Source organism: Psammomys obesus, unplaced genomic scaffold, assembly GCF_907164565.1.
Source record: "Psammomys obesus unplaced genomic scaffold, mPsaObe1.curated_primary_1811, whole genome shotgun sequence".
Lineage (NCBI taxonomy): Eukaryota > Metazoa > Chordata > Mammalia > Rodentia > Muridae > Psammomys > Psammomys obesus.
In genome coordinates, this window is record NW_026586589.1 from 5,722,304 (window position 1) to 5,749,504 (window position 27,201).

General features: G+C 49.3%; 1 protein-coding gene across 1 annotated transcript; it reads right to left on the reverse strand.

Annotated features, from left to right (window-relative positions):
- Positions 1 to 272: 272 nt before the first annotated feature.
- Positions 273 to 25,294, reverse strand: Lbp (lipopolysaccharide binding protein). The gene is made up of 15 exons (XM_055602428.1): positions 25,141 to 25,294; positions 23,213 to 23,327; positions 22,127 to 22,255; positions 18,862 to 19,017; positions 18,231 to 18,294; positions 14,539 to 14,602; positions 11,878 to 11,969; positions 11,252 to 11,428; positions 9,645 to 9,704; positions 7,633 to 7,800; positions 4,445 to 4,512; positions 3,955 to 3,997; positions 2,756 to 2,819; positions 1,876 to 1,952; positions 273 to 650 (listed from the first exon to the last, which is right to left on the reverse strand). The coding sequence occupies exons 1-15, from the start codon at positions 25,262 to 25,264 to the stop codon at positions 606 to 608; spliced, it is 1,446 nt and encodes a 481-aa protein (XP_055458403.1). The 5' UTR covers positions 25,265 to 25,294; the 3' UTR covers positions 273 to 605.
- Positions 25,295 to 27,201: the final 1,907 nt, after the last annotated feature.

The following is a 27,201-nucleotide window of genomic DNA, read 5'->3' on the forward strand; positions in this document are numbered from 1 at the left end:
GTGAGGGCCTGTCGGTTTTGGTGCTGGGTCTGCTGTGGGCAGCAAGCAGGAAGCAAGGAAGCGATACCTGTGGAAATGAGGCCAGGAACCTTGACCAGATAAAAGGCCTTTGTGTGATGAACACCACACCAAATGCTGGGGAAGGGTGTGTCTTGTGGTCTCCAAAAAGGGAGGAAGGGAGGCCAAGGTCAGCCTTAGAGACCACGGCCGGGGCAGAGCATCTAAAACTGGCTGAAATCAGATGGGGGAGCAATAAAGAGGTTCAGCTGGAGTGTCATGCCAATCTATAAATATTTATTGAGGGCCTAGTCAGTGCTAGCGCTCTGTTAGACATGAAGATCAGATGGGGAATTGAAAACCATGGTGCCTGTTCTTAAAGCTATCCCAGGTTAGTCTGGGGGAGAGGCCCTTCCTGGAGAAGAGAGTCAAGCCCAGGTCAAGAGGGTGCGCTGGTGAATCGGACTGTGGGGGCAGGGTCCACCAGAGCCAGGAATAGAGACATCTTGGTATTTTAAGACTCTCCAGAGATGTGCTGCACATCTGGAATTACAGCACATCTGGAATGGCAAGTCAAGCTGTGTCCTCCGAGGCCCATCTTCTTTTCCTCAGACTCTTATGTACTGGACATTGGCACCCAGGTATAGGAAGTCCTAGGGAGTGGAAAACAGTAAAGAGATTCTTCTAAGCCAGGAGCCAGACATGTGAGGAACACCTGCAGTCCCAGCCCTCGGGAGACTGAGGCAGGAAGATCACAAATTTGAGGCCAGACCTTGTTAGGAGAGAGGGGGAGAAAGAGAGAGAGAGAACAGAGAAGGAGGGCGAGGAAAGGAAAGACAGGCAAGTGAATATGACTCCCTTACTCCAAGAAGGTACCTGCTGTGGAGAACACAAGCTCTGCTGGAAGCAAGAGCTCTCCAGCTTTGGTCCCCCGCTCTCCTCTGTAGCCTGTGCCTGCTCCTTTCTCCCAGATGACACCCTATCTGTCATTCCCACGCTGAGGCTCCTGGCAGGCCCTAGTAACTGTCCTTTGTGTCACCTAAATTTTTTCTCCTTTAAGGGACATGGATTCTTGAGTTCCTGGGCTTCACTTTCTTAGGTTTCCATCATCTAGAGGGCTGAGACCTCAGCACTACCAGTGATCTACCATTGCCTTTGGTGGTCAAAGGGCCATCGTTGACCTAAAAATTGTAATGAATTTGATAATGTCTGATAAATCTTGTTTATAGTCACTTTTCAGGGCCCACATGCTGAACTAAAAGCTTCCATACTTGGCCCCTGACTTTCACAAAAACTCTGAGTAGCTTGAGCTATAGCCCACGTATAGAGGAGAGACCCGCGGGCCAGCTGTGTGTGGTCACCTAGCCTTTGCTGTAAGCGGCGGTTGCATGGATATTAACCACGGACCACAGCATCTCCAATGAGGCTTACACGTTCTGCCAGCCCTGTTATCTCACCTTGGAGATGCTGCTTAGGGAGCTAACTGGGACTCAGGATGCAGATTACATATATATATATATATATATATATATATATATATATATATATATATATATACATACATACAGACACATATATACATACATATGTATACACACACACACACACACATATATATATATATATATATAATTTTTTTTTTTTAAGGAAACGAAACAAATCTTGATGCTAAGAGGACAGGTGTCAGATGTGAGGTCACTGACCGCAGTTGCCTCGTGGTAGCTGTGTCACATATTTTAACTCCAGGGACCACTCTGTCCCCATGAGTCTTCTCAGCTGCAGCACTGAACTGGGCCCCCCTCTGAGTAGTGGCCGCCAGACAGCCGGCTGCCCGTCTCCCAACTCTGATACCCCTAGAGCCCCACTGGACTGACTGACCTTGTAGATCTGGAGGTCAAGGTCCTGGAGCTGGATTCTCCTTGGCAGAGGGAGGGGGAAGCCCTTGGCCAGCTCATCTGTGGATTGACAGCATCATTGAAGAGACGTGTTGACGACTGACAGCAGCAGGCAAAATTTTTACCAAAGGCTCAGCTCTCTATGTACTCCTGATACAGGCGTGTGTTCCCTCTCAGTGACTGCCTAAGACTGTGAGGTAGGTGTTATCTCTATTCCCATTTTACAGATCTAGAAACTGAGGCACAGAGTGGCCAAGTAACTTGTTTTATGTTCCAAAGCCAGAAGATGGCAGATTCCAACCTTGCATGACTGGCAGGGCACCTAAGCCACTAGATGTGGTCTAGACATGGTCTGGTGGAGGAAATGGCAGGTCCAGGGTTTGGTGAGAGTGTGATAAAGAGCAGCGGGCAGCTCTCTGGCCTCCACCACTTGCTTCCTGTTGTAGCCCACTGAAGCCATAAATCATGAAACTGGGCTCGGGTCTTAGGTTTTATTTGATGAGGGAGTTGGGTAGTTGGAAAATGCCTGTGCTGGGTGGTTGAGCTGTGCTGCTATGACTCAACCCCTGGGCTTTCACCCGCCACCTCAGGAAGTGTGGCCACTTCCGAAGTCTCTCCTTCCCCATAAGGGGTTCACTGTGCATCAGAGAACTGTTCCGACCCCCAGATCCCCACGGGAGCCCTGGAAGAACATAAGGCTGCCTTCAATACACCCACCCCACTGCAGCCATCGAAGTTCCAAGAAACGACATCCCTGGCCCACTCAACTCTCAGGAGACCCTGGTTTCCAACACAGCGGCAAACACTCTCTCCCCAGAAGTGAGATCTACTCGAGACCTGGAAAGGCCTCGAGCCATTCTTACCATTAGCATCAGGGTAGAGGGTGTTGAGAAGATAGTAGTTGAGGAACGCCTGGAACAGGTTCACCTGGGGGAGAAAAGAAGAGGTGCACAGTGACCCTGTGGCCATCTTGTGCCCTGGCACATAGTTACGTGTGGTTTGCCCCAGCCTGTGTGGTAGTGGTGGAGCTGATTGCAAATCTTTGCTCCAGCACTCAGGAGGCAGAGGCAGGCGCATCTTTGTGAGTTTGAGGCCAGCCTGGTCTACAGAGTGAGTTCCAGGACAGCTATGGCTGCATAGTGAGGCCCTGTCTTGAAATGAAACAAAACACATAACTAACCTCAATGAGAGTTAACTTAGGGATTTTTTTTTTCCTCCAGAAAAGCTAAACCACAGGAAACTCTGGAGCTCGCTACCAGTGGAAAGCACTTGTCTGTGAATAAAGCCCATGCAGGCAGAACTGGACATGAGAGGCAGGGGGACGCTCTTGATGCACAGACCTGGGCACCTGAATCCATCGCTACCGGAAATGCCCACACTTAGTTTTTATGGTGGTGGTTGTCTCGTGTGTGCATGCATGTTTGTATGAATAAATACAGGTGTGTGCACCTGTGTATGTTTGTGTGCCTGTGTGTGTGTGCACACGTGTGGACGAATGTGTGTGTGTGTGTGTTTGCTATGAAGGACAGAGGCCAGCCTCAGATGTCATGCCTCAGGAGCCATCCACCTTGTTTTCTAAGACAGGGTCTCTCTCTGATTCCTGGGGTCACTTGTTAAGTTAGGCTGGCTGGCCAGAGGGCTCCTAGGGATCACTTGTTCCTCCCTAGAACTGGGATTATTGTGGTTGGCTTTTTACTTGTGTGGGGGGGGATTTGAACTCAGGTCCTCACACATGACAAGCACTTTGCCAACCTAACCATCTCTTAAGCCTTGTCTTTTGTTCTTATTACATGACCCTAGGAACCTGCCTCTTTGCTCAAGATAATCTGAGGTGGATTTCTTTTCACTGCAGCTAAAATAATTCTGTCCAACAGCCAATCTTATTGGGACGTAATTACTCCTTGACCCTGTCTTGCATTCTTGAGAGGTTCTACAGGTGCCCCAGGCAGAGATCTGCTCTTCTTCTATTCCCATCCTATTCTAGGTGCCATGGCAACTGCTTCAAAAACATCAGCCATTAACTGGCATCTTAATCACGTCACGACTAAGGACGATAACTCACATTGAATATGCCGACTTTGGACTCTATCAGTTTCACTTGTGCCCTGTAACAAAGCAGAATCACAGGGGTGGGCATCACATTGGGAGAAGTCGAAGTGGGTCCCCAGAGAGGTAGAGGTGCAGGTGCTGGAAGGGCAGGAGAAACAGAAACACAGCGATGCTGGGAAGACCAGCGGGAGCCAGCGAAGTGTCAAAGCGCTGTCTTTAGCATCTCAGTAATCAGTACATCGGAGAGCTCAGATTCATAGACTCAGAAAAAGCAGGGTTGGTTATTCAGACATTTAAACTGTGTGGGTCAGGACAGCAAAAAGAATGAAGCCAACCAGAGTAAGTAATATTTATATTTCCTTCCCAAATGGCAGGCCCACAACACTGACAGGGCTGGCTCATCCTGCGTGTACCCGGATTACAGAGTCCACATGGAGCCCCGCGGGGCACCCACGAGTAGCCCTCCCCCTGCTGTGATGCCCATCCGTGTCAAGGATACTTACTTCTCTGGATGAAGCATCCCTGTGACCTTGGTGTTGTTGAAGGTCAATGAGGCAAATACGTTAGTGACCTGGAAGAGGCAGTAGAAAAAAACAGGCTCTAATGATGGTAGTTGTCATGCTGGAGGTGAGGGTGGGAACCAGAGGCCTTGGAAATTCACCCACTGGACTGCAGCCCCCCACAGTGTCCAGCAGTAAGGGATTAAACTTGGACATGAACAGGTTTACTTAAAATTGCTGAGAACCGGGGCTGGAGATGGCTCAGTGGTTAGGAACACTGGCTCCTTTTCTAGACGTACAGAGTCCAATTCCCAGCAACTACAGGGTGGTTCACAACCTTCTATAACATGATCTGAGCCCTCTTCTGGCCCCCCAGGCACATATACAGATAGAGTACCCATAAATGTCAAATAAATGAATAAATCTTAAAAAAAAAAAAAAGGAAATTGCTGAGGACCACAGCAGTTAAGCTTTGGATGGTGTACCAAGAGAAGACCTAGGTAGCTCTCAGAGGTCATGGCCAGATACTCCAGAGCTCAGCTCAGCTCTAGCATCAATAGTAATGAATTCTACTTTATTTTAAACAACTTGATATCATCAGTAACGCTATGAAAGACTGATGCACCCTCTGAGAGGAACTGCCTTTCAGAAGTTTGGCCTTGTTGAGTTTGAAGCCTGAAACAAGACAGCAAATTCTGATCCAGTGCACAGGGTCCTTGAAATCTGTGCCCGTTAGCCAGGGACCATTAAGAAGGGAAACTATCTTAGTATTTAATTTAGAAGGAATTTAGTTCAGGGAAATGGTTATGTGGGTGAAGGGACCTTAGGAATGCCACCCACACCCAAATAAAAGAGTGTGGGAGGCCACACAGGACTTAGTGAAAGCCAGAAGCCAGCCAGTATACTGACAGTGCAAAGGCTGATAAAGCTGGAAGTCAGAAAGCAAGGGAGCTTGGGAAATGTAGTCTTCAGAGGAACCACTACATTGCCGAGACAACAGGGCAAAGACACAGCCCTGACTCAGAGGGAGACACACACACACTGAATAAGCAAATCTTCAAATCGATGGATGCCATGCAGGAGGGGCTGCAATGGGCAAGTGAGCTTCCTGGACCTTCCTGGAGATGGCCCCCAGGAGCTTTGTCTCTGGATTGCAGCTTGCTGCTTGCTTTTGCTGTGCCTTCTCATGTTCGTCACTGTTATATTGCTCATATGTCTGGCACGGTGTGGTTGGGTGTGGGGAAGCCTCATTGCCTATAGTCTAGTGTGATTGCCTCTTGGGAGACAGCCCACTCTAACGGGCAATTTTCCTGCAGATCAATATGAAGATGGACTTTCAAGAAATAGTCCTGTTTCGATGAATTAATGATTTTACAGGATTCCCGACTTGATTTAAATAGTTTCAGGAAGTTAGGATAGTTGATAGGAAGTTTAAGGAGAAGGCTTAAGTTGTTTTGCCAGAAAGTTAGAATTAAGTTAGAATTAAGAGTAGACTGTGGCCCCTCCTTGCAGAACAGTGAAGGCTGCTCAGGTCAGAAAAGGAGCACGGCGAGCTTTCATGCATTATGAGCACATAACTGAAAGAGAAAAATAGACTTGGGAAAAGCCAATGATCAAAGAAAATATTGCATTCTAGGTTGGGTCTGAGGTCCTGGATCTTGTGATTTAGGGGATGTGGGCACAGGATTTGGTGTGCACCATGAAAAGGCAGGGTTATGAACAAAGAGCAAATAATTCTATTATGAGTATAAGAATAGAGGTTAAACGATTACCCAGTTTAGCTGAACAAGACTTCAAATAAGATATAAAATAGATGATCTGTTTCTTGGCAAATACAAGTTGTCATAAGCTAAGCATAGGGAAAAGCTTGCTGCTATAATCTTGGCTTGCTTAAATTTCGTTAGTCAATAACAAAAGAATTCTTGCTTTGAGGTTATGATGAACTTGTGGAGAGAAAGGCAGATGAGAAGTATTAGGTATGAGTTTCAAAAGAAGAATATATAATCAATAATCCTGTTGTAATTTCCTTTTGTGTAATGCTTTTAATGTGTTTATAAGATTACGTTTCCTCGGTGATTGTTTTTAGGGAATATGTAACTCATGGCTATGAGGTAATTTTTTTTCTTACGTAGAGAGTTTTGTCTTAGGTGGTATAAAAGGCTAAGGGCTTTGCTCTATCCATCTAGTGTGTGAATGTGTGTGTGGTGTGTGGTGTGTGTGTGTGTGTGTGTGTGTGTGTGTGAGTGAAGCTGTTAGAGGTTGTTGAAGCTTGCTTCATCAAGTGTTCTTGTGTGCATTCGTGCATGTATGTATGTGTGTGTGTGTGCAGTGTGGATGATTCTTTCCCCCTTTCCCTTTTCTACTTCACTGGCCACAGTGAATCAGTCTTTATTTTCTCAGAGAAGTCTGTGGTGTGATCAGTCACTGACTCTACGCCCCAACTCAGGTTACCCTGACCTGTTGAAGCTGGCCTTCTGACATCAAATAGCTACACAAATGCCTGGAAAATAAACACCATGAAGAGAATTACAGAGTGCTGTCGGAAGGACCCTGCTGTTTGAGGCTGCAGGACTCTCTCTGCCCAGCGGGGCCTCCTGCTCTCTGCCTGACTTTATCTGGGGAATGTCTCTAGACAGATGCCTCTAACCACATTTGATATATGGCCTTTGACACAGCTCTCTGCTAGCTCTCTCGTCCCTGTGCTTATAGGATAATTAGGCACATTAGAACTGTGCTCCTGTTCATATGATAGGCGCGTGCTGCTTAGTGCAAATCAAGCACCCTTGAAGTGCCCAGTTTTAACCAATTATGTACACCTGCCTTTGGAGCCCACACCCAAGGATGTCCACTCCTCAAGCGGTACAGCCTTTGTTCTCTGGAATTAAAGTTGAACTAGCTCCCTGAAGTGGTTCCTGGAGTGTGTGGTCTCCGTGCTCCCCAGCCTTTCCAGCCTTGCACCTCTTTTCCTGCCCTTCCTGACTTCGTTGGCTGGTGGGAGACAGCCCCCCAGGCAGGAGGAGAACCATAGAATGCCACAAATTAACAAAAATGTGAATATTAAGGTGGATTGGTGGTCAGAGGAACCAAGAGAGCCCTTTCTGGGGTTGTGATGTATCAGTTGAGAGCTGAGGAGAGTGAGGAGAAAAGTTCTCATGAAGAGGAACAGCTTTTGCAAAAACTTTGAGCCTTACCACGCCAAGCCGGAAGACAGGCTCCCGGGCGGAGCTGGGCAGGACCACGAAGCCTTCAATCTCCATCTGGGGGGTCAAGGATAGATTCCCAGGACTGACATTCAGGATTGGGGCAGAGACCACTGTTCCAATTAGCTCCATGTTCATGTCGGGGTACTTTCTGGTTATCTGGGGGTAGGATTTGGAGATTATGTCAAAAGAAGGGAAAAGAGCTATAGAGTCTAGAGCAGCGGTTCTCAACCGAGGGGTCACAACCGCTTTGCCAACCCTCCATCTCAAAAAATGTTTACATTACTGTTCAGAACAGCAGCAAAATTACAGTTATGAAGTAGCAATGAAAATAATTTATGATTAGGGATCAGCACACAATGAGGAACTATATTAAAGGGTTGCCGCATTAGGAAGCTCGAGAAGAAAACAAAAAGGAGACACTTTGGGGCTGGTTGTATTTTCCACAATGTGTGCAGTTATGCTGTATCTTCTTAACAGCAGAGGAACATGGCCCACGCAGACCTCCTACCTCTACCCTCCCCAGCCAGCAGGGAGGGGGCCCATAGCATCTGTGCTAGCTCTCAGCAACTGGGTCTCTGTCCAGATCTCAACACTGCTGCAAGAAGGCTCAATATTTTAATTATGGTGGCCACAGAATTTCAATTGAGACAAGCCTGGGGAGGGTGGAGCTGGTGGAAGAGCATACTCCCATGAGCCTTTGGTTCTATAACTGCAGACCCATCTGTAACTGTCAGGGGAGTTTGGGAGCTGGGGAAGGTGGGGCTGATTGTCTTTGAGGACACACTTTACTGGGTGATTACGGTGATGGCAAGGTGAAGGTAGGGCAGTCAGGAGCTATGGGATATTGGAGCCTGGCCATGAGACCCAGGATGCCTCAAGACCAGCTGGGACAACTCTGTGGCATCGAGTAGGCACAGGGCCTGACAACGCAGGGCTTGGACACTCATTTTCTTTCTTAAATTTTAATTTGTTTTTAGATTTATTTATTCTATTTTATGTCTACGAGTGTTTTGCTTTCATATGTATTCACGCCCCACGAATGCCTCATGCCCACAGAGGTCAGAAGAGGGCATCAGGTCCCCTGGAACTGGAGTTGCAGATGATCGTGAGCCTCTGTGTGGGTGCTGGGAACTGAAGCTGGTCTTGGAAGGAGGGAGAGTCCAGAGCATGCATGTTTGTACAAAAGAACCAGGGAGAAGACATTCAGCCCCCTACAGAGACTATAAAAGAAGAGGCCAGGGAAGGGGGCACTGGTTCAGTGGTTAAGAGCATATTTTGTTCCTGCAGAAGAGCTGGGTTCAACTCTTAGTACCTGCACAGTGCCTGGGCTCTTACACTGTTGGGAACCAGGGCGCCTTTCCATTCAAAGTGGGTGCCAGGGGCCAGCCAGGGCCAGGAGGCTTTCCCTCCATCACCTTTTCTATCTCTGGAATAGTGATATATGAGAATTTCTTTTCCGTTCAGAAAAATGCTGATACTGGGTGTAGTGGCCTACATCTGTAGCCCAGACTTCTGGGAAGTTGATACAAGAGGATTGCAAGTTCAAGACCAGCCTAGGCTACATAAAGATCCTGTATTAAAAAACTGAGGGCCGGATCGTAACTCAGGGGTCTTGTTTTTGTAGCATATGTGTGCCCCAGGTTCTACCCCGAGCACCTCAAATTTTGTAAGTGCCCCTTAAAACAACCTGAGTGTGCCTAGCTCTTGATAAATCCTCTCTGGCTGTTAGGTGCTATTAACTAGGGTGTCCTTCCCAGCATTCCTTGGGCTCCTTAACACCCAAACCAGACTGGGAAACCCGAGGAAGACTGATTAGGGGAGGTCAGGCCCACTCTGCAAGGTCTATGAAGGAAGCCTCCAAGTCTGCTGTTCCCAGGGCCTTCCTGGGGTCTCTCACCAGCCTTTGGGGTCAAGTGGAGAGGGAACCAGAGGTTCTAGAAAGAAACCTTGGCCAACTGGTGGACTAAAGTTGTACCCATGTAGGACAGAAGGGGCTTTACCTGGGGAGTGAAGGGGCGGAAGGCCTTGGTGTTCAGCCGGATATTGGAGTCAGGTGGTAACTGCAGCAAGAACACAGGGGGGCTTTAGGGTGCTTGTTAGAGCTCTGAGGAGAACTGTAGAGAGTTAGTCTCTTCTCATTGCTGTATCAAAATACTTGGCAAAAAATGTCTTGAAGAAGAAGTGTTATTTTGGCTCACAGTTCAAGAGTTCACAGTTCATCAGCAGTCAAGAAGCAGAGAGTGGTGCTCGTGCTCAGCTCATCGCCTCCTTTACATTCAGCCAGGACTTCAATCTACAGAATGGTGCCGCCCACTGGTGATTGGGTCTTCCCATTTCAGTTTACCTAATCTGGACTCTCACAGAGAAGCCCAGGAGTTTGTCTCCTTGGTGAGTCTAGATCCTGTCAAGTTGACAAGCAATATGAACCATGACAGTAGGGGAAGGTCAAGACTGGCTTCTCTCAATGGGTCCGGTTGCCTTGGCTACCATGAGGCCTCTATCTTTTTGTTTGTTTGTTTTTCAAGACAGAGTTTCTCTGTGTACCTTGGTTTTCCTGGGTTCACTCTGTAGACCAGGCTGGCCTCAAACACACAGAGATCCACCTGCTTCTGCCTTTCTGAGTGCTGGGATTACAGGTGTGTGCCACCACTCCCGGCTGAAGCCTCTACATTACAAAGTGTGTAAATCTCCCAGGGATGGGGTTATAGCTGTGACCCTATGGGATCCTTCAGAGCTTTCCCACTGAGACCTTATGAAAGTTCCCAGCTTGTCGGTGTGACCCTGGGCCAGGCTTTTTGTCCTTATATTGAGGGACCCATCACCCAGAGTGCTCTGTGAAGTAGGTGGGAGACACGAAAGACCTGTGGTGGCATGGGGAGAAACCACCTTCAGGACAAAGCTAGCCATCTGTCACCAGAGAGTCCCCACTCTTTCCCACAGAGTGTCCCCACCACACTGACCTCATTCACAGACCTCAGCTCTTAATAGGTGCTTGTAACAAACAACTTTTTGAACTCTAGAAAACCTGAAAGAACTCAGGAGATTATAAGGTGTGATTTCTTATGAAAGTCACTCTCATGCCTGAAAATTCCTTTGGCAACCGTTACATCAAGGTGTGTGCTAGGAAGACATGTTTCTTTCTTTCATTTTGAGTCACTAAATTAAGTATCCTTTTCTGGCTGCAGGGAAGCTCTAAGGCAGATTTGTGATTAATTACAAATCTACCATCTTCGTAATTATCATTTACTTTTTGTTTGGTCTTTACCTCCTTTCTCTGTAATTCGATTTTGCCTCATCCATTAAATTATTCTTAATAATCTTGCAGGAATTATCATGATAAGAGAAAAATGTGAGTTAGAACAGGCCTAGACTAAAAGGCCAAACAGAGAAACACAAACAAGTCTTTGATAGTTATAAGGGAGAAAGGATTTTGGCCTTGAGAATCCTGGTGACCCAAGAAATAAAGAGAAATTTTGCTAATATACTTTGCTGGTCTTGATTATTTGCTAAGTTATAACTCACTGTTTTCTTGGTTTCAGTTACAAAAGAATGTTAAAAGGATGAGCCATGCTGCCCCTGCGGAGCACGGCGAAGCCCGAATTCTCACCATGTCATCTGTGATGGAGAAGTTCAGATACCCAGCCTGATGATAAACCTGACTGGCTACGTTGAAGGCATGATCTGAGATGGCGAAGTAGACCATTTGTTTGTTGTCTTCAGGTAGGTTCATGGTTGGAACGGGCAAGGTATCCGGGGAACGCTGATTCCGATTAAAAATTTCACCCTGGAGAGAGAAATGGGGACCGTTGGACTGTCTGAAGTTTATCCCATGGCTAGCCATTGAGCTTGGTTGATGAGGTACACTAACTGGAAACAACTTTCCTAAACTGCTCCTCTAACAACATAGTCCTTTGGGCAAATTTGTGTCTCTTACTACACAAGGGCCCCAGAAGCTTTGCTTTATGGAAACAATTGGATGTGTGCTGGCCAGTCTCTCTGCCCCACCTGGTTCTGACACCCTCCCCCATCTGCCAGAGGAGGAGTGAGGGAGGACAAGCGGGAGTCCTGAGGCTGAGGGTATAGAGACACTCTTGTGTGACTCTCACTTCTGGGAACACTACTCATAACACTGTGCACAACAAGAGCCCCTGAAAATGAGGCAGACATGAAGTTAGGGTGCAGGTGACCCAGGAGTCTATGGCCCGAGGCTGACTCCCACTCCTGCAGCCTTACCTTAAACATCACATCCAGCATCCGGGCCTTTGCACGGGGAGCCTCCACCAAACTGTAGTCAATGCCCAGGATGTTGTCAATATCCGCTGTGACTGTGAGTTAGATCAGAAACAGAGTGAGGGGCAGAATTGGGACCAGGTATGGCCTGCAGCAAGAAAAGAGAGGGTGAGTCCTTACTGTTTCTCTAAAGAGCTCCCACTTGGGGCTGGAGTGATGATCAAGGGGCCAGAGTTCAATTCCCAGCATCCATGTCAAGTAGCTCACAACCACCTGTAATTCCAGCTCCAGGGTGTGATGCCTCTAGCCTTCCAGGGCACCTGAACTCATGTGTACACGGCCACACACATACACACAAACACACATCACTTAAAATACTAAAAACACATCTCATAAAAGACCTTGAACCTTCTCATCCCAGCTCCCAGGCCATGTCTTTCCAACAAAGGGACAAAGGGACAAGGTAGAATTCTCCAGTCCCATGGCGTGTAAGTAGTGGTGGGGGTATGAGGATCAGCCTAAGGCCTAAGCAGTTCCCAGAGCTGGGTGGTCACAGCCAGACAGAGGGACGCACAGAAGGACCTTCATGCTGATCAAAATGACAGGAAGATCAGGTGTTTCCCCAAAGGCCTTGGGGGAAGATCCTTTCCACAGCCCTGGCTGAGCAAATGGTCCATGCCCCATGCACAGTCAGATGTGCCAGCCTTAGCCTCGGGTGAAGGGGCATTAACAAGTGACACTCAGGGATGTGGGAGCCTCACTGTGGACTACTCAGACCCTTTTGTTAAGCTCAAACTTCCCATATGCACCCTGGAACTTGGACTCCATACACAGCCGCTCCTCAGATGCACACTTGAATGAGAGCAAGGAGCGAATGCAGGGTGCTTCTTGCTGCCTTGTGGCCATTGCCAAAATAAATAAATAAACAAATAAACAAATATATATATATATATATATATATATATATATATATATATCAAAACCAGACGTCTGTAGAGGTTTGAATAAGAACAGCCCCCACAGAATCATATATTTGAATGCTTAGACACTAGGGAGTGGTGCTATTTGAAAGGATTAGAAAGATTAGGAGGGGTGGCCTTGTTGGAGGAAGTATGTCACCGGTGGATGGACTTTGAGGTTTCAAAAGCCCATGTCAAAGCCAGGTACTCCCTCTCTGTCTCTGTGTCTCTCTCATTTACAGCTCAGGATGTAACGTTCGGCTGCTTCAGCACTTGCCTGCGAACCACCATGCTCTTCCTGCAAACCACCATGCTCCCTGCCAGGATGCCGGTGCACTGATCCTCTGAAACTGTAAGCAAGGCTCCCAATTAAGTGCTTTACTTTAGAAGAGTTGCCTTGGTTGTGGTGTCTCTTTACAGCATAGAAGAGTGACTAAAACTATGTCCATCAGTGGACATAGATAACCGAGAACACCCTCAGCAGAACACTACACAACTGTTAAAAATCATCCAGCTGCTTCGAGTGCTCTGGAAACCCTTTGGCAGGATACTATACTGAGCACCCGAGCTTGGGACATCATAGGTCTATACCCTACGTTTTCCAGCCACAGATCCTAGAATATTCACTGCAGCCCTGCCCAGGAAGGTCTGTAACAAAAACTACCCAAGGGGCCTCCAGCAGTGGTGGAGCAATGGGGAGAGGGACGGCTGTGTGCTGGCAGCTCCAACACCGGTAAGGAGAGTGAACGAACATCCCTGCGGCAGCAGTGTGGACAGACCTCCTGTTCTAAAGAAAGATCTGGAAGGCCTCTGGCATCTGAAAGAGGCTCAGAAGACAGTGAGACAGATGCGCTCACGGACAGTGAGGAGCTGGGGTGAGTAGGGGTAGTGCTGACCACTGCTGATGAGATGGCCGAAGGAGACCCTCTTGGTCAGGAGGCTGGCCGTGTTTACGATCTGAATATTTCTCTCCATCGGTATAGTTTGGTTAAAGGTAGCGTTTGTTTTTTGAAACAGTCTCAGGTAGCCCAGGCTGGCCTGTGGTTCAAGGGCTAGCCTTGAACTCCTGGTCCTCCTGACTCTACCTCTCAAATGTTGGGATTGCTCAGGCATAAAAAAGCCACCTGCTGACACTCCTTCACTCTAGGCCCAGATTGGCCCAGATGACTGTGTGTGGGACTTGGAACGTTCGCCCACGTGGGATTGTGGAGGAGGGGACAGGCCAGTGCAGGGCATGCTTGGCCTTCCTGGTTCTGTGGCTCCCCATGAAGCTTCAGGCTGCCAGACATGGTCTGTGTCTGTCTGTCTGTCTCTCTCCGAACCTACATATGCTGACATAGAAGTTTCTCCAAGTCATACGAATTTAAAGTTCAGAACACCTATACTGTGTCCACTGAGAGGTATACACACGCGTACTCAAGCACAAGAGAACACGTGCCCTGAGCTTATGTGTTGTTATGCTTTGTCTTTTTCTTATCTGAAAAGATCCACCCAAGATCAAGGCTACATCTTAGCAGAAAAGTTGGGGAGAAAAGAGGATTTTTACATAGTTACTTTCTACTCTTTTGTCTCTGAATAGCTGACAAGGTTCAAATATGGGCTTACAAAAAAATGAAGAGAAATAGAGTGCCCCAGGGGTGCCTGGAGCCCTACCTCCCCAGGAGCACATGGAGCCCTACCTCCCCAGGGGTCCCTGGAGCCCTACCTGGTAGAGTTTGGAGATAAGGCTGCAGGTCAGAGGTCACGGACTTCCGGATCATCTCACAAATCTGAGAGGAATGGGAAGGGAAAGGCTAGTGAGTCTGCACCTTTTGGAAGCACCCAGTGACGTTTACTCTGTGGTCATCTCCATGCAAGTATCTGCAAAGGCTTAATAGCATGCACCAGCTGCCACCAAAGCACAGTGATAAAAGAAAAAACCATCATGTTAGCCCCCACACGGACTCTAACAGGGTCCGAGCAGACTGTACAGAGCTGGTCCCAAGGCTGGACATCTGCAAAAGAGAAGGGCTCTGGTGGGAAATGGTTTGTGAAATGCCACCATTACAGGCTTCTTAGGGGAAGCTTGGTGGTCAGAGCTTAGCTGAACAGGTGGCCCAGGAACTAAGTAGGCACAGAGATCCTGCAGTCACCCCCTACTGGCTGTCGCTGGGCTGCAGCCCCTGCTCCCTGGGTACCCAAGGGAAAACCCAATGTCATGTCTATGAACCACTTATACACAATTTATCGCCACCAGTGGAGCCATGAGCTTCTCAAGAACAGGAAATATATGTTTCCAAGCCCGTTAGCTGTCCTGGCTGCTGTAATCGCTTGAGTTATTTATTATATAAACCATCGAAATATGACTGAGAAGAAATGTTTCCAAGAAAACTAAAGATAAATACTCTGAAAGGCGAGGTGCTAGCCACGTGGCTCCCTTTGGACCACAGAGAAGCCAGAGAAGGAAAGGGTTCCTAAAAATAGAGAGGGGGATCAGTGAGGTAGCTCAGTGGAGAAAGAAACCTGTGACCAACGCTGACACTCTGAGTTTGATACCTACGACCCACAGAATGAAGGAGAGAACGACTCCCACAGATTGCCTTCTGGCTTCTCTGGCATATGTGTGCCTCCAAGGCATATGTGCAGCCCTGCCACAGATAATAAGTAAGCAAACAAACATGAAAACTGGAGATGGTCGTGAGCATGGGGATGGTCTGCAAGGGACTTCTTCATCCTCAGCTAGTTGAAGCAGTGGGAGTTTGTGACGAGCTGACTCCATGGGTGACAAGGCCCAGTCCTGGGTCAGCCCATCTCAAAGTACAGTTCCATGTCCTGTCTCAGTTTACATTTCTTTACATATGAGTCCACACATGAATATTTTTATGTGTGCACAGGAGAGTTTTCACTTTAAACAGCGTTTCTCTGCTTTCTTTCGTGAGCGTTGTCTGTTGCGTGCATGTGTGTTCACTCTTCAGCTAGACTGGATGGCCAGCAAGTTCCCGGGACCTGCCTGCTTGTGACCCCATAGTATTTGGTTACAGATGCGCCACACTGCCGGCTTTTCCATAGGGTAGGACAGCGAAACTCAGGTCCTCAGGCTTGGACAAGAAGTTCTTTCCCCACTGAGCCTTCTCTGCCCTGATCTCCTCCATTTTGGCAGATTCTTGCTATGTGCCTCAGGCTAGCCTCAAACTTGAAATCCTCCTGCCTCAGTACCCAAGGGCTAGGATGGGAGGTGTGTGCCACCATGCCCAGCTAACATGTTCCTTTTGGTTTGTGAGTTACCACTGGTTGTGGTGTGCCCATGTGTGCTCTAAAAGAGAGAGAGAGAGAGACATGGAAGTGTTGCCCTATGCCGTGGTCACACGTGGCCTCTCAGAAGAGGATAGACACTTAATGACAGCGGTTCCAGAGGGGCTGACAGTCAGGAGGTAGGCAGAGGGGAAGGCCATGGGTGCTGGGCAGACAAGGGTAATAGCTCAGCCTTTCTTTGCAGCTGGGAGAAAATGTCATCTGTGAGGTGTCATGGAGCCAAAGGAAGGGGTGATTGCCAGGGAGATGTGGGGTGCATCTGAGGAGCCCAGAGAGAGGCTGTCAGCCCCCACTTAGGATTGTCCCTTCTCTGGAAAGACAATATCTCATACCCCACCCCCCAATCCTGAGCCTGGGTACTCTATTCTTTCAGAGACTAACTAGTCGTGGAGGAAAAACATGGGGTCCTCAGTACCAGACGCTTAACAGGATCTTTGGGAGGCCCAGAGATGTGGCAGCTAAGGCTGCTGCAAGAAGGAAGCCCTGAGATCAGTCTCCACTGCCACTGCGACCTCTGCATCCCTGGGTTCCGCCTGCTCACAGGACCTGAGGCCAAGCGCTTCCTAGGTTCTACTTAGCATGTCTTCCAGAATATGTCTCCTCAGCTCTGCTTGTCCAGACAGCATGGAAGAGGGAGTCCTGTAGCAGCCACAGACAAGAGCTTGCAGGAAGGAGTTGTCTGCAAACTCACAGAGAGCAGGGGCCAGGCTAGATCTTCGACTCTTCCAAGACACTTGGCTCTTCAAAGACCTTTGGCATGAGGGGCCCAGCTGTTGGAAAGGTTCCCATCCTGGTCTAATGAGGTAGCACTGGCTAACCTATTACACTCTGCTGAGCCTTCCCAGTCTCTCTTTCAAAGCTTGAGGTCAAGCCCAGGATGATCTCAAGCTTGAGGCTCTATAGTAAGACTCCTTTTCTTCTTTTCTTTTCTTTTCTTTGTTTTGTTTTGTTTTTCAAGACAGGGTTTCTCTGTGTAGCTTTGGCTGTTCTAGACTCGCTTTGTAAACTAGGCTCTCCTTGAACTCACAGCAATCCCTCTGCCTCTGTCTCCTAAGTGCTGGGATTACAGGAGTGAGCCACCACCCTCAGCTAAGACCCTGTTAAAAAACACTAAAAAAAAAAATGGGCCAAGATTGTGAAAAAAACAAAACAAAACAAAATCTTACATCATTATTCCTGGCCAAAGCACAGGATCACAAAACAGCAGCTGTTGTTTACAAATAAGAATAGTATAGCTGCATTAATTAATTGAGCAAAACAATAATCCTATCACTGTACTTTGTGGTAATTATTACATTGCATGTTATTATAATATATTATCACCACACATTATCAGAAGCAGCAGGGAGTACAAGTCATTGTGGTAATATGTTATGGATGTCGGTATGAAGGTGGTCTATTTAGGAAGTTCACCCAGATCTCAGGACCACAGTGTGTGTGTGTGTGTGTGTGTGTGTGTGTGTGTGTGTGTGTGTGTGTGCGTATTCTTCCTCCTTCATTTTCTGCCTTTCCACAGAGTCACTGTTACAGACACAGCTCCAGAGTTCAGTATTTCACAACTGGGATTTTGGAGGGTGAAAGTGAGTTTACAGGAAGCAAACATTTACGTGGAATGAAAAAGTCTTTGTTCTAGTCAAAGCTTATGAAGCCTGGACATATCACATTAGCTTTTCACAGAAGAAGAGGATACAATGTCACTGCCTCTGCAGCCAGGACACAGGTGCTCATGATTTTGCCCAGTTCCCACTGGCCAGGTTCCTGCCAGGCCTCTGGAGGCACCTGGGCAATGACTCGTTTTTGCACCTGAGGATGAGGGACAGTATGGACATGGTAAACAAGACCAGAAGGGGAGGGATGGGATCTCTGCCCTCTACTCCCTGTTTCACCTCGGTCAAGCTCCTGGCTGTTTCTGCCTAACTGGGTGTAACTGGATGGAGTCTAAAGCCTTGAATGTTACCCAGCTCCACCCTATGTTGGCTCTATGGCCCGGGCAAGTGTTTTTTCCTCTCTGAGCTGTGATCTCATGTGTGTCTAACTGGCCCCAACAGTCTGTCCAGAGACAGAGGCCTGTGGATAGATCTGCTCAGCCTCACTGGCATTTCTTACCTTGTTCTCCAGAACTTTTCTAAGCTTGGACTCGATCTGGTTGTGGAAGAGATTCAGCAGCCACCTGGGCAGGAGATACAGCACACAGTCAGCTGTCTGACACTGGGTACAGGGACAGAAGGGATGGAGAGAGCCAGGCCCTGCCATCTGGAGACAGAGCTACGGCTCAGCAGTGAAGAGCGCACACTGCTCCTGCAAAGAACCATGTTTGGTTCTCAGCACCCACCTCAGGTGGCTCACAACCAGTGTCCCAGCACCCTGCCATGGGCAGTACAGCTGGCTCCAGCCTCCTGACGATTCTGCTAAGATCAGGGGATTTGGGATTGGAACTAGAGTCCGGTTTTCTAGCCAGGGGAATCTAGACTGGGAGGCAAAGTGACTTGACTTTGGGCTTGAACCTTCAGCCAAAGCTTCCTCCCCTGACAAGGTCCCCTAAGTCTGTTGACTTGTCAAAGCGGCACCTCAGCCCTCGTGTCTTGAGTCTGCACCGGTCTGTCCCAACAGGTGTCCCAAGCTATCATCCCCAAAGGATGGCCTCCAGGTGTGTGAGGTGCTAAGCATTCCACCCAGACCTGGACACTTATCAGAGCCCTTTGAGGACCATAGCCGGAGGGTTTTCGGGTTGACTCACCCCAACTTTCCAGATACGTGCACATCCACATCATTGATGTGGCTGCTGCACCGGGAAGCAGTGACTGTGGGCCGCCCAGAGGGGTCGCTGCCCAGGAGGAGGTCCACTGAGATGGTGATACCCTTGACATCCAGGTCAAAGGAGCCATGGGATTTTCTGGAGGAGGTCAGAGGAGCAATTATTTATTGTGTCTAGAATGCGCTGCCACTGGGCATAACAGGAAGCCAGATTCTCACTCAAAACAAATAGATACTAGCCAAAAACTTAATCACAAATAGAAGATCTAGCAGAATGCCTGGGTGAGGCATTTCTAGAATAATCCATATTCTTCAAAGTCAGGAAGGAAACGGTTGGTGGACTGCAAAACCCCATAATATACAGAGTGAAAAGAATCACTTTCCAAGACAGCACAGGTGCCCCCTAACGCATGAGCAGACACAGGGGCTCGCTCCTCAATCCACGAATGAGTTATTAAGGACAGGAGAAAGCAGTGAAAAGGAACCTTGATGCTTGAGCAGCACCAAGCATTGGAAAAGTTGTGGAAAATGAACATACAGCGATGCCAGTTTCCACCCACAAGGTTGAGAAGACTTTTGAAGATGAAGGTAAATAGACACTGTAGGCACAGTGGCCCCCAGAGGATGCTGGGAGAAGTTTCTGGAACAACCCAGCACAGATGTCAGGTCAGGCCCAGATACCCAGCTTCCAGCTCTTTCTCATGGATGCATGTGGGGGGGGGTGCCTCACTGAAGCATCATGGGTAGCAGCCAAACAAACAAAACACAACAACAACCATGAAGAAACACCTTTAAGAAACAGCCTGAAAAAAGAAAAGAAAAAGAAACAGCCCGAAGGGGCCTGGAGAGACGACAGCAGTTAAGTGTGTGTACTGCTCTTGCAGAGGACCCAAGTTCAAGTCCCAGCACTCACATCAGAGGGCTACCAAGCACCCGTGAGTCCAGATCCAGGGTGACATGACGCCTATGGCCACCACAGGCACCTGCACTAATGAGGTGCGTCCCCATTCCCTCACCTGCTCACCTCAACCCCCAGCATCCAAAATAAAACGGAATATGCTTTGGGCATTCATATTCTGTGCAGCTTTTGGGGGGGGGGCAAATATGGTTTACTTGTGAGATGGACTATTCGAGGGATGGAATAGCAATGTGCATAGAGGTGTGGACAGACTTTCAAAACCAAAGTGACAGAAGCAGGTATGTGGTGTGCATAGAAGAGGTTCAGGACAGACAGATCTGTGCGGGTTAGGGAGATGGGGGTTATGGGGGGGGGCGGGGAGGAGGTATGACTATTTCACGTAAATGGACTTTTCACAAATGTTTGGGAACTTGGTAGAGGCCACGATTACACAACCCTGTGACTGTACTGAAAGCCACTAATGCACAAATGTCAAGTGATCAGTGAGTCTCATTAAAAAAAATAGACCGGCTCCATAGATGGTGGGGCACACCTTTAGCCTCAATGCTGGGGAGGCAGAGGCAGGTGGATCTCTGTGAGTTCAAAGCCAGCCTGGTCTACAAAGTGAGGTCTGGGACAGGCTGGGCTGTTACATAGAGAAAGCCTGTCTTGAAAAAGCCAAAACAAACAAAAATTAAATAAAAGGGCAGTTTTGAAAGCTAACAGGGCGGGTCATCATTTGTTCGTAGAGAAAGATGGTTAAAGGCTGACTGGACACAAAAGTTGGAGGGGGCAGTGTGGTCCTGTGTCACTGATGAAAGTGAAGAGTGCACACAGGGGCCACACATGTACTGTCAACAGACATGGAGAGGGAGTCACATGTGCTACTTACGAAAGCCTAGTAATCACACCAAAACGACAGCAAAAGAGGCAAAGGTGATTTTTAAGATTTATTTTTATTTATGTGTTAGTGTGTGTTTGGGTGCCCATGGAAGTCAGAAGAGGGCATCGGATTCCTTAGAGCTGGAGTTACAAGCGGCTGTGAGGGGCCTGACATGAAACTAGAGACAGAACTCAGGTCCTCTGAGCACACGAGCTCCTAACGTGCCCTCTCTCCAGCCGCCCAAGTAAGTGCAATAATGGATATTGCTGTTTTGGTATGGAAACTATGGAAACGTCAGTGACTTATGTAGGAATTGCCAAGATTTGTGCCCCTCCCCCCTTTTACAAATCTGTAAATCTGGCCATTTCACACCGCTGGTGGGGTTCATACCAGGTGCTTTGCAAAACCCCATGGCTGGAAGCTGCCACATAAGACGCTGTGGGGTCTCAGGAGTAGATGCGACCGGACCACCAGGCCGAGACTGGCCAGCTCTTTCATCCTGGGCTGAACTGTGTCCCCAGAATGCACGTTAAAGCTCCCTCCCCACTCCATACCTCTTAGTTGTGACTCCACAAGGAGACAGCCTCTGTGGAGAGATTAACAGAGGCAAGGAGGGCGGGTCCTCAGAGGACACCGGGTCCCAACCTTCCTGATGCTGTGACCTTTGAATACAGTTGTGATGACCAATAACCGTAAAATTATTTTCACTGCTATTTCATAATTGGAATTCTGCCACCTTAGTAGGAACTGTAATGTAAATATCTCTGTTTTCGGATGGTCTCAGGCGATCCCTGTGAAAAGGATCATTCATCCCCAAAGGGTCGTGACCCACAGGTTGAGAACCGCTGTCATAGGCGGTCAGGATGCGGGGAAGGAGGGACCAGGGCTGTCCAGAGCCCACATGGGACTATGGCAAGGACCTGCCACCTGCAAGCTGAGGAGAGAGGTCCCAGGCCTGCTTTGTCCCTGACCTTGACCTTCTGACCTCCATAGCCCTTATGTCACTCGTGTGTGTTTCGTGGGGCTGCCCCATCCAGGGACTGTTGGTGCAGGGCATCAGGAAGAGAGCTGGGGACTCTGGTGGGTGACTCCCACAGTCTCCAGTGACCTGTCCCTAAGCTTATCGCTCCCGGTCTGTGCCTCCCTCTGAAGGAGAGGACATTTGTCCATGTTCCAAGGACAGCTCTAGCTCATGGGAGGTCCTAGCCTTGGGGTCTAGAGCTGTGTGTGGGAAACAAACCAACATCATATGGTCTTTAATTCACTCAGAACCCTCAGGGGAAGCAGGCCTGTCCCTTTAGAAGATGTGGAATCTAGACAGAAAGAGAGAGACTTGGGACTTGGACTCTGGTCCCCACTGTGGCCTGGGTTACCCTTGTCTGTCCATGATGTGGTCTTTCTGATGACCCAGGAAGAAGGAACAAAGGTCAGGAACAGGGGCCCAAGGGCAGATGGAACTTAACTTACATGAAAGACTTGCGTGCCTTCCACTCGCCTTGGATGCTGATGGAAGAGTCAGAGATGGCAAGACTCAGGCCCTGGCCTGGGAGTGGCTTCAGGGAGGGGCGACGCAGCTCACAGTTCTGGACCTCTAGGCTGCAGGAAGATGAGGAGGCATCAGGCATCCAGCTGCCCCAGGAACCATGCTTCCTCCTTTCCAGCCTTGCCTGGGCACAGCACCAGGCTCCCCGACTTTCAGGGTTCTTCCTCAGCCAGCCATGCCTCAGACAACCCTCCCAGTGTCACTGGGGCTCTGCGGCAGGCTGGTGCTGCGCTCCCCTCTTCACAATAGGGGGACTCTGAGGAAGGGGTTTAATGGCTGGTGGGCACCCGGCAATGGGCCCTGTGAACCACAGTGGCCTGTGCCAGTATCCTGGGCACAGCCCATAGATACACTGTCAGGAAAGGCAGACCTTCCCTCCAACCCTGCACTCCTCATGCCCAGGAAGGGGGCCCAGATTTAAGAAAGCCTGAGATAGCCCTCAGAGGAGACTAAAAGGGGCCAGGGCTATGCACGGGAGATAATAGGTCGATTGTTTTTTGGGAGGGTGGAGGGGAGGTTGGTACACAGAAAATGTGTACAAAGTAAGCTTAATAAAGGTGTGCTATCAAAAATGATAGAAGAGGGGAGCCCTGAGCAAAGAGGGCATTTATAGGCAGAAATCCTGACTCCCCATTTTTGATGTCCATCTTTCATGCATTAAAAAAGCCATTTTAACAAAGCCTTAAAGACTTAGCTTAGGTGCCCCTCCTCTAGGAAGCCTTTCCTGACTGCTCCGTCCACAAAAGGCAATGTTAGAGTTCAAGACACTTCATTTTATGTTCTAAGCCTGTCTTCCCTTCCAGGCCACTGAATTCGCCCTCTAAGGGAAAGAGAGCAGCAGCAGATCCATTGCACAGATGAGGAAACTGAGGCTCGGGCCACACACTCAGGAGGCAGTAACACTGCCGTGTGTTGAATGCAGAGACCAAGCTCCCTCCAAGCAAGCCCCCCCGACCCCCACTGCCTGAGTGAGGTTACCCACCCCTGGGCTCTGTCCCCTCTGCAGTCACCTATGAAACTCGTAATGCCCACGGCCCACAGCCTTGATCTTGAAGTCCCCGGTGAAGTCGGGCAGCGTGATCTTGCGCAGCTCTTTCTGAAGAGACAACAGTCCCTCCTTGGCGGCTGCAGGCAAGGAAAAGCTGGTGTCAGCCCACCTCTCTCCTGGAAACTCTTCAGAGGCCCCCACCATCCCTGGCTAGAGAGGGCGGGCGAATTACAGCGCGCGCTCGCACACTGCCTAGCCCAGCTCTGCTAGGCGGCGCGGAGAGCCCCTGCCTGACATGAGGAATGGCTAGGCCTGTGCCCATCTTACCGAAGAGAACAGAGATGCCTTTACCAACAAAAGGACCAGAAAAGGTGTGCTAAGTGCCTGGGGTGTGGCCTTCTTTTTGTCCTCCCTGGTGCCTTGTCTGTGCAGAAAACACTGCCCAGGGCTAGAATACTGGCTGGGACATCTTTCTAAACCAAGTGGCACTGAACAAGTCCCCAGACTTCACTTTCTCTGTTCTGTCAGGAAACAGTGACACCTTCCTCATGCGTGTGATGGAACCCGGCCTGTCAAACCAGTGGCAACCTAGAGCAGGACAGGTGCTCACAGCTTGTGGCTGGCACACAGCACGTGCTCAGTAAATGCCCAGGACAACAAAGGGCAGGGTGTTAATGTTACTACAGGAGTGGAAAGGACCAAAACACCCAACTTCAGGGACCCTGGTGCACACACCTGGCACATGTGCCCGGGGAAAGGACAGAGGGCAAATGCTCCTGACTTAGCGTTCCCAAACAAATGCAGTTAGTGGCCCCACTGTGTGCTCTGACAGGAGAGGGGCCCAGGAGTCTGCCCCGAGGTGTGCACATAAGTCACTAGTGACTTCCATTTTTTTTTCAATGTGACCTCTTACCTCTTCTACTTTACCTTCTCCTGGAAGCCCTCCCTGACTTCACCTTCTGACCTCAGGCCTGTTTTAGATCCCAATATTTCTGCCCAACTGAGGGGCTGTTATGACCCCATTCAATAAGGCAACGGGGCTCTACAGAACTGATCTGTCCAGACTTGTAGAAACACCCCAGCTCCCTCACCCCTTGGATGCGACCATTCTGTGTCATTTTCTCAGCATCTTGTCAAATACCTTTTCCCAGTCTGTGAAGCTGAGTCAAGCCTGGTGGTATAGAACTGTAACTCAGGCTGCTTCAGGAGGCTGAGGCATGAGAGTCACAAGTTCAAGGCCTGCCTGACCTATAGAGTGAGTTCAAAGCCAGCCTGGGTAACTTAGCGAATTGCTGTCCAAAATTCAAAAATGAAAAAGGAGAATGTATAGTTGTGACCGTGTAGATGTGGTGGAGTACCTGCCTGGCTTGTGCAAGGTCCTGGGTTCGATTCCCAGTACTGCAATAAATGAACAACAAACAAACAACAAACAAACAAATGCTCCGAGTAACGTGCATAAAGGCGCCTGAGGAGTGCTCGTCTTGAAGGTACCCACCAGTAAGTTTTAATGTTTGATAAGTCGGATAACTGCCACTCAGATCCTGATGTGGCACATTTTACCCCCACCTCCCAGCTCTATCCCCACCCCCACCAAGCCAGCCTACCTTGGTCCCTCCCAGTCTCTAACTGCTCCAGCTATGAATTGTGGTTTTAGGTCATGTTTTCAAATTCCACCAAGACTCTTCCAGAAGGACCGTCCCAGGCCCCTGGGTGGGGCTGTTTACCCCGCTGTTTGCCTTCTCTTCCCAACTCTTCTGCCACCGCTATCTGCCTCCTACTTCAGCTAATGGACCCCAAATCTTCCTCCCAGTCTGGTAACAGGGCCAGATCAGAGCTCTGGCCACACGACTCATGTAGCAGGCTCCATACCAGAGGGACAATGCTTTCCATGTCCTGGCTGTGTCTGGTGTCCTCAGGTCTCCTAGGCCAGCCTATAATGTGGCTTCTTACCATAATCCAGGCCCTTGTCGGTGATCCTGGCCACCAGGGCGGGGTTGGCACCCCGAGTCCCTGGGGTGGACAGGAGCAGCAGCCCCAGCAGCATAGAGAGCACAGGCCCAGTCCCAGCCTCCATCCTGGATGCTCCGTGGGTGAGCAGGGACTATGACAGTGTGGGCTGGCTCTGGGGCCCTTAAGTAGCCAAGGCCCAGGGCTGAGGGCGGTTCTTGAGGGAGGGCGGGCCCCTGGAAGTGGGGGAGGTGGGGAGAGGAAGGCCCGTGGACTAGAACCTGCTTGCAACCTGCTTGCGACACCACAGGGGCCAGAGTGGGCCTGGTTTCAAGATGTAAGCCCGGCCCATGCTCTCCTGAATGGTGGGGGCCACCGCACACTCACTGGAGGCTCTGCCTTACCTCAGCCAGTTTCTTGACCTCTCTGCCAGGAAGGCCTTGTGTCACAGCCAGGAAACCGAGGTTCCCTCAGGGTGGCAGCCCAGCACATGAAAGCCGGAAGGAAAAGTGGGTGTGGCTCCACCTGGCCTCTGCTTTCTTTCAACTCTGTTTAAATAACCACTTCTCCCAGCCCTCCTGTGGCATAACTAACTGTCTGGACAGCAGCTTGGCAAATCTTCAAACGTTAATTTCCAGCACCAAGCCAAACCAAACATCACCCAAAAAAGCTCTCGAAACAGCCTTGTGCCCCATTGACCCCAGCAATTTTCCTTCTGGCACTGGCTGTGTGTAAGTAGGTCAGGCCATGTGCAAAAGTGTCAGCAGCTGCACTGTGTGGCCCAGGAGGAGGACTGAGCCCCGCTAAGGTATCAGGGAAGGGGAAACCAGCCACGAAGACTTTAACACAGTCTTTTATCCTTCGTAAGGATCACATGGCCTCCCTGCTTCCCTGAATTCTAGAAAGTTCTTCTGCTTGTTTCCTTGTTTTGGAGATCACATGACATCAGAGTATGGAGACCCTCACATGACCTCAGAGCATGCAGTGCCCTGTCCCCTTTAGTCTTTCATTCTTGAGTATAAACTAACAACCTCTGTGAACTGCCTGACGGCTAACACAGAAAGGTCCTAAGTGTGTGAAGACCAAGCGGGGGGGCGTGGCTCTGTGGAGCAGCACCGGGAAAGGGCGTGCTCAAAGCCCTGTGCCTGTGAGGATGCTAGAACTAGCCCCAGGAGATGGGAGCCGCAGTGTTCTGCAGCCAGAGAGTAAGAGGAGAATAAGAAAGACTCACACTCGGGGCTGGGGAGGCCCAGAGAAGCAGCTGACCTCCCTGGCCGCAGTCTAGTCTTTTCTCTCCCTATGAAACCTCTTTTCTCTCCCGAGGCCTCCCTGTTGAAGCTTTGAGGGTGAGAGCTCCCCACACCATCCAGGCTTCCAGCCCTTGGAAACCTGATTTCCCACCTGCCAGCTCTCATCTCCCGAGGACCGGCTTCCAAGAGTCAGGCAGGCGGCATCTGGTTGGGTGACAACAGTGCAGAAATAAACGGGAAGTGTCATTTCCAACGACACCATATTCTAAGGGTCTATGCCTCTGATCAAAGGCAAAATTATCAAGGCGGTATGAAGGGTTGTTTCTGGCTAGATGGAAAGGATTGTGGGTAAGATTGGGCCTCAAGACAGAACTCCGTGGTATAGTGCTCACCCCGCACACACATGACCTTTAACTTTGTATTCTGCTGGGTACTGGGATGTGGTCCTGGAGGCATACACGTTTGCAGTAAGTAAAGGTGATAAAATTTCATAGCAGGAAACAAAATCTAGCGATGGTCCTAGGTTTTCAGCTTTTGCACATTCTTTCCAGTAATTATAAACTTTGCTCCACCCTTGGCTCCAGGAACCCTTCCCTAACCGCTCCCATGTTTCCCAGGAGGCCCCAGAATTCCTTGCATCTTCCCCAGCATGACTTTAACTACACTCTGCTTTATGGTGAACAGTCACTTAGAAACATGATTGCAGAATCTCTGGTGCTTTTTGTCAAAAGGTGGAGACTGATGCTGGGGTGATGGCTCAGTGATGAAGAGCGATGGCTGCTCTTCCGGAGGGCCCGGGTTTGATTCTCAGCAC

Bases quoted from the DNA above. Each gene is read 5' to 3' on its own strand.
- Lbp (XM_055602428.1), bottom strand. From the start codon at position 25,264: ATGGAGGCTGGGACTGGGCCTGTGCTCTCTATGCTGCTGGGGCTGCTG. The intron at 9,705-11,251 runs GTGAGAATTCGG...TTCTTGCTGCAG, and splicing joins TCTCCATCACAGATGACATG to TTACCACCTGACTCCAATAT. The intron at 4,513-7,632 runs GTAAGGCTCAAA...TGCCTCTTCCAG, and splicing joins CTGTCTTCCGGCTTGGCGTG to GTCACTAACGTATTTGCCTC.